This window comes from Poecilia mexicana, unplaced genomic scaffold (genome assembly GCF_051168715.1).
Source record: "Poecilia mexicana isolate PSO_F unplaced genomic scaffold, ASM5116871v1 scaffold_17, whole genome shotgun sequence".
NCBI classification, from domain to species: domain Eukaryota; kingdom Metazoa; phylum Chordata; class Actinopteri; order Cyprinodontiformes; family Poeciliidae; genus Poecilia; species Poecilia mexicana.
The window spans coordinates 17,877,327-17,891,023 of NW_028263386.1; the positions used below are offsets into that span (position 1 = coordinate 17,877,327).

The 13,697-nt window shown below is 40.4% G+C and overlaps 2 protein-coding genes across 3 annotated transcripts in view; one reads left to right on the forward strand and one right to left on the reverse strand.

Annotated features, from left to right (window-relative positions):
* Nucleotides 1-659: 659 nt before the first annotated feature.
* tm6sf2a (transmembrane 6 superfamily member 2a) lies at nt 660-6,024 on the forward strand. 2 transcript variants are annotated; one of them, XM_014967390.2, is made up of 10 exons: nt 660-1,287; nt 2,369-2,472; nt 2,547-2,644; nt 2,740-2,840; nt 2,919-3,001; nt 3,092-3,216; nt 4,016-4,117; nt 4,206-4,298; nt 4,397-4,516; nt 5,157-6,024. In XM_014967390.2, exons 2-10 carry the CDS (start codon nt 2,388-2,390, stop codon nt 5,364-5,366), a joined length of 1,017 nt encoding a protein of 338 aa, XP_014822876.1. In that variant the 5' UTR covers nt 660-1,287; nt 2,369-2,387; the 3' UTR covers nt 5,367-6,024. The 2 variants fall into 2 exon arrangements, with proteins under 2 accessions (XP_014822876.1, XP_014822875.1); XM_014967389.2 differs by having other exon boundaries at nt 661-1,570.
* An 843-nt stretch (nt 6,025-6,867) lies between these two features.
* LOC106903507 (neurocan core protein-like) overlaps nt 6,868-13,697 on the reverse strand; it is a 29,629-nt gene continuing 22,799 nt past the window's right edge. The window contains exons 14-19 of the mRNA XM_014967388.2: nt 12,073-12,124; nt 11,803-11,909; nt 11,422-11,504; nt 9,970-10,114; nt 8,876-9,058; nt 6,868-8,259 (exon numbers count right to left, since the gene is read on the reverse strand). Of these exons, the coding sequence (XP_014822874.2) occupies nt 8,141-8,259; nt 8,876-9,058; nt 9,970-10,114; nt 11,422-11,504; nt 11,803-11,909; nt 12,073-12,124 (689 nt within the window). The 3' untranslated portion in view covers nt 6,868-8,140. The remainder of the gene's footprint in view (nt 8,260-8,875; nt 9,059-9,969; nt 10,115-11,421; nt 11,505-11,802; nt 11,910-12,072; nt 12,125-13,697) is intronic.

The window sequence follows — 13,697 nt, forward strand, 5'->3', positions numbered from 1 at the left end:
TGTGTTTAACCCCGCTAAGTAACAGCGAGAACACTCTGCTGGTAAGTGCAAACATGAGTTACATTCTCTAATTGCTGTCTTTCTATTGGTTTTGTGTCTAGCTGGACATTAAATATTTCCCAAGTGTTTGCATGGTGCACCAATTATCAGACTTGTTGTCTCATTTTCTTCAAGTCACTGTCTTGATTAGTGACCCAGTCGTATCTTGTTGAGAGACGCGAATGTTTCTCACAAGCACCTAAGCACCCAAGACTAAAAAGCCTTACCTTATTATGAAAAGAATATATGTAGCATTATATGATCAGGTTTTTATTCAAATAAACCGCCCAAACCAAACATATATAAATTATTTTTTAAAAATCTTATCAAATTGGGTCAATTTAATAATTACAGAAGGGAATCCAATTAAATAAAGAACATTAAATGAAGTGAATATGTCCTATACCACTGACTTTCCTTTAAAGGAAATGCTAAAGCTAGCATTGCTCATTGCCTAGCTACAAAAATATTGCTCATTTCACCATGAATAGTACAGAAGAGGATTAGGACCATTGAAAAAAATAATAATTCTGATCTTAATCTCAGAATTCTGGAAAAAAGTCAAAATTCTGACTTTTATTTTTCAGAATTCTGAGATTACAGTCAGAATATTTTTTTCAGTGGCCCTAATCCTTTTCCGTAGAATAGTGGTGCCATTTATTGAGTAGCTGATGGCTGAATAGAGATTCACCAATAGGGGGCAGTGTGTGCAAACGTCCCACTGACCTGCTGTCAAAATGACAAAAAATAATAATAAAAAAAAATAATAAAATGCTTTAATCTTTGTATCTGTATCTTCTAATATCTGTTTAAAACATTTTATTAAGGAAATTTTAGAGGTTAAAAAAAATAAAAATCATAATTGATAAAAATCACAAAGATTATTTGACTAAATAGAAAACATGGCGCACGCTGAAGTTTGCGGCAGACAGAGGGAGACAAAAGAAATGCTCCTCTGTTTTACATGTAGAGATGATAAACATGCCAGAGGATCCAGGCTAAATGATGAAATGCGGATGCAATAATAAACCACAGCGTAATAATTGGTTAGTTTCTATTTAAAGCGGCAATTCCCCCTCCCCCATCCCTCTGCCCTGACCGAGCCTGCGAGAGGCAGCAGCGCGCTGGGAGGCCCTTCTCCTCTCTGACAGGCGCCAGAGGAAGAGGAGTCCTCAGCTGAACTTTGAAACGTACAACCTGATAGTTGGCGTGTTGGAGCAACACCATTGCTTCATCACAGATCAAAAGGTAACGAGTGACACTCCTTTAAAGCTTCTATTTCCCATCTGCCGCACTGGAGAGGGCTCCGGGCCTTGGTCATGCCTCTTTACGCCTCCAGTGAGCACCTTTAGGCTGGGAACGCTTCTGTCTGCAGCGTGGGTTTAAAACAAACAAACAAACAAAAAAACACCTGGAGCTTGAAGAACACGGATACAGAGATGAAGCCACCGGTGGAGGTCAGCGTCCTTCTGCTCTCTCTGTTGGGTCCTGGAGTTTTATTCGCAATGAATCAGATCCCTGCGTTTCAGGAGTAAGTTCACCATCATTTAACCTGTCTCCAGTCTGCAGGTGCCTCTCTCATTTTTTTCCCCCTCAGCAATTTAGGTCAAAAAGGGAAACTCAAACGACACAGAGGTCGACATATTTCACTTGTTTATTTCTGATCTGATCATTTTTGATGAATATGGCTTGCAGATATAATTAAATCTCCAGAAAGAAATCATGTAGAAAGGTCATGCTGTGACCACCACAAACTGCTGACTTGACGGTATAGCCCAGCAGACAGGCATTCAGACAAGCTTCAGTGAGGGTAATGGAAAAAGGAAAGCATGACTAATATTAATGGAAAGTTAGGTGGAAGAAAAAAGGCTGAAAGCAACATAGATAACAGCAGCCTTTGGCAGATTTGTGGTTTAAAAGCCTGACGTTGGATTTGCAACGCATGGACAACTGCTTTGGTGAAATAACTGTGTAGGTTCATTTTGGGCGCAGCAATTTACTGGAAGTTATAATCACGTAGAAATTCAGTTTTATTTGTGAATTAAAAGGATGAAACACCTTGGCAAATTCAGAGCAACTCATTCTTTTCATTCTTTCTTTTTTACATTTCTATGCAGTTTCAGGTTGGTCAGTGCATCTAAAGTCAGATGACACAAAATTAAAAATGCAAGTGGTTCATTTTGTTATCCGATGCATTTTGGCTGCAGGAAGCGATAAGCTGAACATGAAACCAGATTTATTTTTTATCAGACATTCATGCTCTTTTGCTTTAACTTAGATAAATTGTGGACTTCACCAGATAAATCGTTGCTCCCTTTTGTCACCACAGACCTCTTCCTATCCTGGGAATGGGAATGTTTGTCCTGGGATCCGTTCTTCTTTTGCTCATCCTCACAGTGCGACACAAAACAAAAGTGGACCCTTTGTTCTACGGTGCAGACTCATTGCTTATTAATGCTAATGTGCAGAATAAATAAGTACTTAATTGGTTTCCTCTGTATTTGTAGTTTTTGCAGAGTTTACGTTTGGCGGCATGGTGGGTTTGACCAACGCTTTAGAGCAGGACGGGTTCATCTCCGGCTTTATGGACTTCTACCTAAGGATGGTAAAGTGACCAAACTCAGATTTATACAATTAATCTTTTCTTTTAAAAGCAAACAAACACAACAAAGCAGTATTTTTGAAATCTTTTCTCTCCAGGGTGAGCCTCATCTCGCCACCTCCTATGCTGTGATGATGTCTTACTGGGAGCTTGTTCACCTCGTCCTGTTGCTCACAGTCATTCACCGCATGTTTTCAGGGTGAGCTGCTGCACCAGAACCGTCCCAGATGGTTCACTGTGTGTTTCCCCCTGATGGACTCTGTGGTTTCTTTGACAGGAAGCCCTACCGAAGCCTGGGTCTGCTGTGGGCTGGGTCCTCCATCGCCAATCAGATTGTCCTTATTCCAGGGGTGGTAATTGGTGAGAAATGCTAACATTTAACTCCTCTGACTGGTCTGAATGTCTCTCCATGCAGATTAATGTTTTTTTTTTGCTTCTTGGTTTTTGCAGGTAAGTATGGGTCCAACATCCGGCCAGCGTTTTGGAGGAATGCCCCTTTCTTCCTGGTGTCTTTTTGGGCAGCATCGCGGCTCTTTCGCAGACCCAGAGAGATGCCAGTCGTCACAGCAGACAAGGTACAGTTCTATCTCAACTCTAAGGATCGGATTGATTTGTTTTATTTATCTAGACAGGCTTTCATTAATGATACGAAATCTCTATTTTATGATTTAGAAGCTTCTAATTTTTTTCTTCAACATTTCAAAAATGATGAGTTTTCAAAATGACCTGCATAAAAATATTTGTGATTAACTAGCTTAATGTCTGTCATATGTAAGATTTTTTTTAAATGGATATATTTTTGAAAAAACTAGGTAAATTGAGATATTTCATTAATCTGAGTTTTTTAAATCTATGTTCCAAAAAATAACATTTAACATTGATTATTAATGCAGAGTTTGAGTAGCGGGAAGAACTTAAGATTTATTGCAGGTTTATCTTCTTTAATTTTACTCTAATATTAGAGAAAGTAAAAGGTTCTAGCTTGGCTGATTAGACCTTCAAATAAGGTTATTATAGTTAAATAAAATGTTGATTTAAAGACTAAAATTTTGTCTCGGGAAGTAAATTTGACATAAAAGAAAACATCAGAATCAGCTTAATTCAAGGAATTTTATTTTAAGTCAACATAAGCAAACATGATGATGCTAATAAAATGTTAACATTTATTCATGTCCTCTTTACTTCTACAAACAAATTCACTGTCCAATAAGAGTCAATTTGAACCAGACTGGCTTTTCTAATTCTTTATTAAGCTGGAAAACAGAAGCATAAATAAATTGTGATTTATGTAACAGAGCAGTAGCTGCGTTGGATTATTGCATGTACGCTAATAAGCCAATAGCTACATTAAGTTCTCTTGTTTCTTCTGATCAGGTTGCTGCAGAGCAGAAGAAAGGTCTGCTGTCTCGACCTGCCGACCTGCTCCTGTCACTCCTCTTGCTGGGAGCCGTGGCTTTCTTTGTGTTCAGAGGCTTTGTGAGTAACGCAGCACAGGCCCGACTCCTTCTGCAGACTCACAAGGTCACAGGTTTGAGTCCCTGTCTGCCCTGCTGTTTTGCTCCAGGTGGTGTTGGACTGTCCTCTGGACGCCTGTTTTACCTACATCTACCAGTATGAGCCGTACCTCAAGGACCCAGTGGGCTTCTCCAGGATTATGGTCAGTCCAGAAACTTAAAAGTGATCAAAATGATCCTGCGACTGAGATCGGACGCATGCATCCTGTTCACAAACTGCATCTCACCTCATTTTTGACAGATGCTGGTGTATTTTTTCTACGCTGTGCCCCTGGTGATCGTTCTTCTCTACGGTCTGAACACACCTGGATGCAGCTGGATGTTGGACTGGACCGTCTTCTTTGCTGGAGCCATGGCTCAGGTACAGAGCACCGCAAAACAAGTTTTACTGGGATTTTATGTGACGGATCAAAGCAAAGCAGTGGACAGTTGTGAAATTAAAATGACAAATACTGCTATTTGTTGTGAGCCATGTAGGAGACGCAGTCAAATAAGAAAAGTAAAGGCGAGAAAGTATTGAGCTGAGGGGGAAGGGTCCTTTTTTTATTTTTTACCCCCAGCTAGTCAGAGTTAATGGGAAGACACATGGAGCGACTATAGAGGCGACATGGACAAAGACACCAAGCATGCAGCCAGACCTCCTATAACATGTTTTAAATAGCTGAGAAACTGTGGCAACAATGGAAATATGATGTTTACAGAAACTCTCCAACCTTTTCAATTGAACTACAGCTTTTTTTAATAAGAAGAATGGATTGAAAATTTATGTAAAGCTGGTCGACGCGTATCCTAGAAAACGTGCAACTGTGATTGTAGCAAAAAGGTTTAGGTGTCATTTTCCTTCCATGTCGCCATTACGTCCTAATTTAATACATTTTGTGCCTTAAAGACAAATGTAGGAAATGGATACTTTTCCATTTAGGTGCTGTAACTGTGTTTTTATTTTTGTTGCTGTTAATGTTTCCCTGCCCCCTGACGACCTCTTCCTCCCCCCACCCCAGACTCAGTGGTGTCATATCGGAGCATCTCTGCACTCCCGTACTCCCTTCACGTACCGAGCCCCGGCAGACAAAAGATGGCCGGTTATCGCCCTCAATGTGCTGCTCGCCGCTGTGCCCGCTCTGCTGGCCCTCCGCTGCCGCGCCAACCCGGCTTTTCTCATGAAGCCTGTTCCCAAGGGACAGAGCAACGACGACAAGAAGAAAAACTAGGACCGCACGCCTGCCACTGGATGTCCAAGAAAATAGTTCACGTGTTGAAAAGGCGAACGCTTTCAGGAGAGTGCACAAACTGAAAGAAGCAGCTCTCTTTATTTCTCCCCCGTAATCTTAAAGCCCAGAGGAGATTTAGAAACTTTGCTCTCTGGGTCAACTTTTCCAAATCGGCCATCTCACACGGCACTCCCTCTGTGGACTGTTGGACCCTGATAAAGACGCGCCGCTGATGGAGGTGAGGGACTGCGATCAGATCAGCTTTCAGGTGACTCGTAGATACCCGGTCGCAAAAGTTAGATAACGAATCTTGACCTAACGGTTTACTTAAATGTGTCTGTATATCCCAACTAAAACTCTATTTATTTCTGCTTTTTTTTTTTTTTTTTACTGTTGTGAAAATGTTCAGATTTGACCCTTTTTAAAAACAAGACATTTATCGATCTTCCATCAAACACCAGGGTGTGTCCTCATTTTCTTGTCTAAATAGTCCAAAAATGATCTCACTGCAGGTCAGAGTTCACGTTTTTGACCTTTTACCTAGTAAGTTAAACAGTTCAATAACCAGATTTGCTACTTTCTGCTGTACCTGTCGGTGCATCTCAGTGTTTCATGTTGTGTTTTTTTTTTGTACAATAAAGAAAAAAGTACCACAAAACTGAATACTTTTCGCATTGATGAGCAGGAACATTGATATTCTCCCCTTGTGCCTCTAGAAAACCGTATATAAAAACTTAAAATGACTCGGGCTTTTATAGATTTAACAATACCGTTTCAGCAGCTGTCGATATTGTCCCCAAGCAGAGACGTATTCAGCGCTGTGCAGAGTGCACTGCTGCAGTTATCAGCCTGATAAGAGGTGAACCCTGGATGTAGGTGAGCTGTTGCATGAGGTTCACATTAAAAAAAAAAAAAAATCCCACTGGTCAGGAGTCCATATGCCTTAATCGGTGAGCCAAAATGTAGGTTACACGTGTTGAATTCAATGTGAAAATGGAATTAATCAAATATGTGTCAAGCAAAGTGTGACTTTTTTTTTGTTCTTTTCTTAAACGATCTTGTTTGTAGAAATGTGGAAAGTTGAGGACTGACTTTTGCGATCAAATCAAAAGTGTAACAGTTGAAACTGGAGACTGGTTTGGCTGTTAAAACTATAAACTGGGTCAAAGTTCATGGCTTCACAACACGACTGGCAGGATTTCTCATTCAACATTCATGGCTTCATTATGAAAGTTTCAGTTCCAGAACTGCTTTTATTTTAGCTAATTTACATGCGTTTTTAAAGACTAAGCACAAAAGAAAATAAACTGCATAAAATGGCTGCAGAAGACTTTCAATACCATCATCTTACTAGGGATGTTGTTTATCTCTAGTCCTTTGCAGCACAGTTGCATTTATTTTTACATGGAAAACCATTTTAAAACCAGCCTATTATTTTCCTTCTCCTCCTACTTTCTGTTGATTCATCAGATAAAATTCAAATAAAGTTCGCCTAAGTATATTTTGTTGGTCTCAGTTTAAAGAAAAAGCATAAAGTTTTGCTTTTCCTTTTGTTCACTTTATTAAGAATGAAATACAACAGCAAGACAAAAAGTCATTGGAACACCAAAAAAGTAGATGACTGATCCAATATCAAAGGGACTAAAGAGAAAAAATAGTGACATTCTACTCATCAGGTACACACAGCCGTGCAAATTTTCAAGATGTTTAGCAAATCCGATACAATCAAGTGTTTAGCTCAAGCTTTTTCCTTCTCCCACCCACACGATCCGCTGTATGTCTGTGGGACACATCCATTAGATCATTCAGAAGGAGTTGATTTGAACAAAGTCCAGCAGTGGATCAGCTAATAACACAGAACATATTTACAAACCGGAGATTAGAGAAAAATCAAAGGATTTGCTACTAACTGGTATAGAAAAATGGTGTTACACAGACTTCCTGGAGCGTAAGTACAAAAAAAGCGTTTTCACTAGCAGATCATCCGTAATAAATAGTAACATTACACAAACGGCACGTATTAGAAAAAGCATGTCAGTAAGAATAAAACAGAGCAGCTATTAAAAGAGCTCAATGAAGAAAAAAAAAAGAAAAAAGCAACAGCTCACAGCAAAAAAACACAAACAGCTCAGGGTTACAGAGGAACGCACGCCAGCTTGCGTCGTAGCCGTCTGTGGGAACAGAACACTGGGACGAGTTAATTTTCACGCAGACCGGGGGTTTTCAACTCCAGTCCTCAAGAGACGGCATCCTGCAGCTTTTAGACGAGTCCCTCGTCCAACAGACCTCAAGCAAACCACTGAATCACTTCCTCGGTATTCAGTCAACTCCTGCTAATTGTTTGAAACAAGAGACGCTTCTAAAAGTTGCAGAACTTTACACGAGTTGGAGACCCCTGATGTGGAACAAAAGATTGAAATTTGATTTTTATTTTTTTTTTAAATGAGACATTTCTCTAGTTTTCCATCTGACATGCATACACTCACACACATTTACACACTGATGTCTATCCGACAGAAAGGGGACGGGGGTCGTCGTTAATTAGGATGAGACGTTAGAAAGGTGTTTTTACAGCCCAGTTAAAAGAAGCATCAAAACAACCAAACTCAGAGATGGGACAGTGGAGGTTAGCTGCATGTTAGAGACGACCTTATTTATCAAAAGTAGTAAAAGCTAAGCTGAGAGCAAGGGGAGAAGCAGGGACATGGGAACTACTCTCTTCCTGTATGGGCCATGGTTAGCACCTAGGCGTTGCGGATGTTGTATTATTTGGTTCAGTAGTAGCTTTGAGCGTCCTCTCGGGGTTTGTGGCCTTCTCCTCCGTGTCTCCTGTTCCTGCGGTGTTCACGGTGCTGGTTGTGATGGTGGCGTCTGTACCGGTGCGAATGCCGAGCTGGAGGGAAAAACCGTCAATGTCAATTTTCTTTGAACAAAACGAAACCGAATGACCACAAGGAGAAAAAAATGAAATAAAAATCTTTTTTCATACTATGAAACCACAAACTCAGACATAACCTCAGGTGTGTTAGTAGGCACAGCAGCTAATAAAAGTAGCAGCATTTCAGAAAACAGAAAAATACAGCCATACATTAAACTAAGACAGAGTTACCTCTGTTTTAGGAAGTACTTGGCTTTGGTTTTGGGATTATTTAATAGGAAGTGGCAGGTTTCAAGAACCAGATAAGCTCTGAAAAGTTCCAAAAAGTGCCTGGAAAGTCCCCCAATATGTACCTGATAAGTTCCAGAAAGTACCCAATAGTTTCTAGAAAGTGCCATGTATACCTTCCTGAAAGCGACTAACAATATCCCTAGAAAACAGCCTTTCAGATCAGTTTAAGTTGCTGGAAAGTATCTGGGGAAAATAGCCGGTAAGTTCTAGGATGCAGATGATAAGCTGCTGGAAAGTTTCACAGGGGTTAACCTTTGAGTTCCTAAAAAGCTCTAGAAAGTATCTGGGAAGTTCCAGCAGTAACACAGTGTTCCCTCTGAGACCACAGAGTCAAACTCACACTTTGTGCAGATGATCCTGGGTCGCTCCCAGCTGCCGTCGGCCCGGCAGCGAGAAGTCGGGATGTGGCGTTGGTAGAAGCCCTCGGAGCATTGGTAGCGCACCACAGAGTGGATGTCGTAGTGTGACCTCCGCCGGCCAACCAAATGAGCGTTCTCCACTGCTGGCGGGGTCCCACACAACACTGCCAAAAATATTTCAAATCACATAAATTAACAGGAAATAGCTGAGTAGATATCCTTTATCCACTGTTTCTTTCTTAGTGTAGGAGGAAAACATTTTAAAGTCGCTCTAATGAGGCAGTACATACACGCTGCCACTAGATGGCAGTCGTGTTGATGAATCAAGCTCAACCAAAATCAAAGGGAGGTTCTGAGTATCTCTACAGAGGACTGATCTATGAGATCACAGACAAACAAACAAACACCCCATCCTTGTGTTTCCTCACTCCTTTAACCCCTCATAACTTTACTTCATGTCTTGAGTGTTCTGCCTTTGCTTCCTACAGGCTCTGTCTGCATTCACAGTAACAATGGTTCGGTCCCAAACCGTGAGGATGAACACTAAGGCAACCTGGTGAAAAACTCCCTAAAAGACATTTAGATGATATTTATGAACCTGGCAATAACCGCAACATCAGTTCTGGAGCTGGAGTGAGCATAAACGGGGCCGAAGGGGAGAAAGATTGAGATTTATATCACTTTCTCTCAAAAAATCAATATGGGTTTGGGCAGAACTGCAACTTCACTTAAGTGTGTGTTTGTCATCAATTTTTCTGAGTCTTTTAGGGGATGAGAGTGTCAGTAAGGTGAAGCTTTAAAGTTTGGGTCAAGCGAATGAGAATTTTTACCAAAGTAGGAACAACATGAACAGAGAACAAAAGCTGGTGATGAGCACTGATGACTAAGAGGAGGCCAGCTGGTCACACACACACAATCACCCATGTGGTGTTTTTCCCCATGAATAATGCATTTTACACAGTGAGGGAACTTTACTGATTTATTTACTGTGAAATTACGAACATTGTCTTCTGAAGTTACAAACACAGGGAAGGCTTTACCAGGTGATGTGATTCTGCAGGTGATTGCTCCCTACCTGTGCCTTTCTTGCAGATGTAGGGCAGATTGTAGTTGCAGGGCACGTCGTTCCACTTGCCGTCCTCATGGGCAATGGTCACCACACAGTCCTCGCCGCCTGCAAAGAAATTATCTGGCTGGCTTTCCCTCCAGTTCTCATAAACCTGCGTAACGACAAACGGCAGCCGTCAATATTTGCTTTCAAGAATGGACCATTAAAGGTAGTACATGCACCCTTTTTAGGACTTCATTTAGCATAAATACCAATTAGTTGGTTCGAAGCCGTTTGCTTGTTGGCGAAGGATGAAGGTGAAAGTGGATTTCTACTGTCTTAAAACGACAAGAGTCTTCAAAAGGTCGAGGCGATTTCATGAGAATATTGTTTGAGGAGCTTTTAAACTGCAGCTGTTAGCTTCAACTAATCTATGTGTATAAAATGAAGATGCCAAGAGAGTTACCTAATGAGACTAATACATCATAATGTATCAGAATCTCACTTCAAATGTCCTGAATTATCATTTTAAGAATGTTAACGACGCAGAAGAATAATTATGAGGTTTAGCAAACAAATAAGAACAAGTTGGAATTTTAATTCGATGTCAGAGTATGCTACTCTGAAAAGGTGTTTCCACTCTTATTGTACCGTGAATCAACTGTGATCAACCAAGTTTTTTTTTTTTTTTTTTACCTTTGTCTTGATCCATAAATCACCTAAACAGAGCCTGACTCACAACATGAAGTAGGCTTAAAGTTTTTTTTAAAAAAAGTTACACATCATGCCCGGATCTAAATAAAATTAAAAACATTTCTGAAAAATTCGGCAAAACTCTTTGTGCTCTTTTACATCTAACTACTTCCACATGCTTCCAAACGCCGTTCAAACGTTCAAATATACTCGCGTCATTCAACTACTTCCTTTTATTCCAGCTTTTTCATATCTTTTACCGATTTCATAAAATCCCTTTGCTTTTTGCTCACATTCCACTCAGCTCCATCGTTCAGGGTTCTGGTAAAATTGAAGAAACAACTTGAAGTTGTTTGAAAATCCTTTTTTGAAGGAGATATTAAGGCAGAACCAGAACTTGCTTGGACTAAAGCAGTTATGCCTTGGGGAAACTCTCATGGTGCGTTCACACAAAACGTCACTTGAACATCAGGTACGTCTGGTTTACATTCAAATCTACGTGGAGGCGCGTTTCGAGAGTCTAGCGCAATTTGTACCGTTTGACGCATCGAGAGCGTCTAACGCTCCACGTAGATGTTGAATGTAAACCAGATGCGGCTGACGCTCTGATGGTGCGTTTGGTGTGAACGCACCATGTGAACGTGTGTGTGTCATAGATGACTGTGTATTAACCATGTATTATCCAAATTTTCACCTCGGCATTAATATTTCCACCAAGCAGGAATTAGTGCTGTTCGCATATCTTAAAAGCTGTTATTTGTGCGGTGTGTGTGTGTCGTAGCTGACCAGATCGTTGCCGTCTGTCCACTGGAAATCCTCCTCCACTGTGCGATCATTCAGACCGATCCAGGCGTTGTCATGACCCAGACCTAAAAACAAGCAAGCAGTGTGAGGAAAAGCTTCGTTTAATTACCCCAACTAGCTGATTTTAACAGCTTTTTTTCCTCAGTTTTGTGGGATTCGCTTAGTTTTACTGCCTTTGTCTTTGTTTTCTCCTGCATTAGACTCTTAGAAGATGGTGGTTTTAATGTCCTGCTTCAATTTTAGGCACCTATTTGTTTTATTTTAAGTTATTGTGGTTCTGAGTAAAAAGCACAGCTGTAATTTCTTTTGATTCTCTCTCTCTCTCTCCGTTTTGTGTTACGTTTTTTGTAGTGTCACACATACCGTTAATGAACTCCTGCTCGGCGACAGAAAGGACGCCGCTGAGATGGGCGCTGTGCTCTCTGCAGTCCTTCTCTGCATCCTCCCAGGTGTGTCTGTGGCTGAAGTACCTGCGAGAAAACAGCGAGTGAATCTACGTTTAGCACAAATTCAGGTTTAAATGGTTATTTGTGAGCAGATAATGGACAATGTGTAAACGTGTGAGCAATACAAATGGATGATATCAGATTTTTTTTTTTTCCCCCAACGTTGCAACCTCATCTGCTCTCATACCTGTAGCAGTGGCCGTGAAACTTCCTCCAGCCGTGCTCGCAGCCTTCAACGTCTGAACAGAGCGAGAGAGAAATGAGAAGTAAAACTAATCTCCTCAAAATTGCAGTTAAAACGCAAGAAGAAGGCCAGATAATCATTAGATGAAAAGCCTGTGGAGGACGCGAGGAAGGAGGAGTGTTCTGTCTCATTTGGCAAATAAAGACTAAAATATACGACTGTGGCATCTGGAGAAGTTAAATACTTGAACCGTAATTATATGTGCCTACTTTCCATTCACAGCACATGCGGCCCCTCTCCCTGCACTATTGGTATTCATTAATAACACCAAGGCCTGTGCATTCATTTACAACCGCAAAGCTCAGATATTCATTAATTCTCATTAAGCTGGTGCAGATGCACGCAGAGAGGCTCCCACCTGGAGCAGGATGTGACTGGAGCCAGAGGCGAGGAGTCACTACGTCTGTGTGTTGGAGTGTATTGTGATGAGTGTGAATTGTTTTGTTTTGTGCTCATGTCAGTCATTCAAATGTTTCAGTTTATGTGACTGAAACATACTGAAACATACTCACGCTATATAGCATTGGTTTCTGGATTTTAATTTATATTTATGATATATACACTTTTTACATTTAAATTTTATTTTAAATTTTTAAAATAATAAAAAAAATATATTTTACATTTAAACATTTATTTTTTTTAAATTGCTTAAAAAAAACTTTTCCCGTTTCAACCACAAACTTCAATGTGTTTTATTTGTATTTTATAAGATAGTGCTGCACACATTTGTGCACAATTGTGAATTAGGGGTAAATATTAACGCTTTTGTTCTATTTAGGTCTGACCGGACCGTTCTAACAAACCAGTCCTGTTTTTACTGGTTTGGACTTGTCGGTTTCAGATAAACATTCAATCAGTGACTCTAATCTTACTCTTCCAAAGCGTCAGATTTTATGCATGCACCATAACATTTTGTTGACAGAAACTCCTACTTGAGTTGTGGATTTCTGACTTCTTGGTCGTTTATATCTCTCCTTTCGTAGCCTGTCGTTCTGGCTGCACGGCCACGTTTTGACAGGTTGCTGCCATTAAAAACTCCATTTCCCGACAGTGGACTGAATAGAGCTCTTGAGATGCTACTTCACAGCCTCACCTCGCTTTATAATTTTCCATAATCGTATCTCTGACCTGTCTGCTGTGATGTTTGGTCTTCATGATGCTGTTTGTTCATTAATATTCCCTAACAAACCTCTGAGGCCTTCACAAAGCAGACGTCTCTACAGTGAGATTAAATTACACTCAGGGCCACTGTGCTGACTAATTGGGTCATACCTGAAGGCAATTGGTTGTACTGGATTTCATTTAGACTAAAATGGGCTGTTGAATACTAATGGATGTCACATCTTTCATGCAAGTCGCTGTAAAATAAATGAAATAAAAGGATTTGCTAAATCTTTCCAGTTTACAGTTTTAGGCTAAATTGTGTTGCTTTTTAGTATAAATCTCAGTAAAACACATTAAAGCTGGTTGTTGTTTGGTTTCTCCATCTGAGCACACTTGGTTTTAACATGTACTAATAATTTATTTGCTATATTTTTACTAGGAGATTGACCAGCTATTGCTCAGTC

Excerpts from the sequence above, each read along its gene's own strand:
- tm6sf2a (XM_014967389.2), top strand. The coding sequence starts at position 1,479 with ATGAAGCCACCGGTGGAGGTCAGCGTCCTTCTGCTCTCTCTGTTGGGT. Across the intron at positions 2,473-2,546 it reads AGTGGACCCTTTGTTCTACG|TTTTTGCAGAGTTTACGTTT; the intron begins GTGCAGACTCAT and ends CTGTATTTGTAG. Across the intron at positions 2,645-2,739 it reads TGGACTTCTACCTAAGGATG|GGTGAGCCTCATCTCGCCAC; the intron begins GTAAAGTGACCA and ends TTTTCTCTCCAG.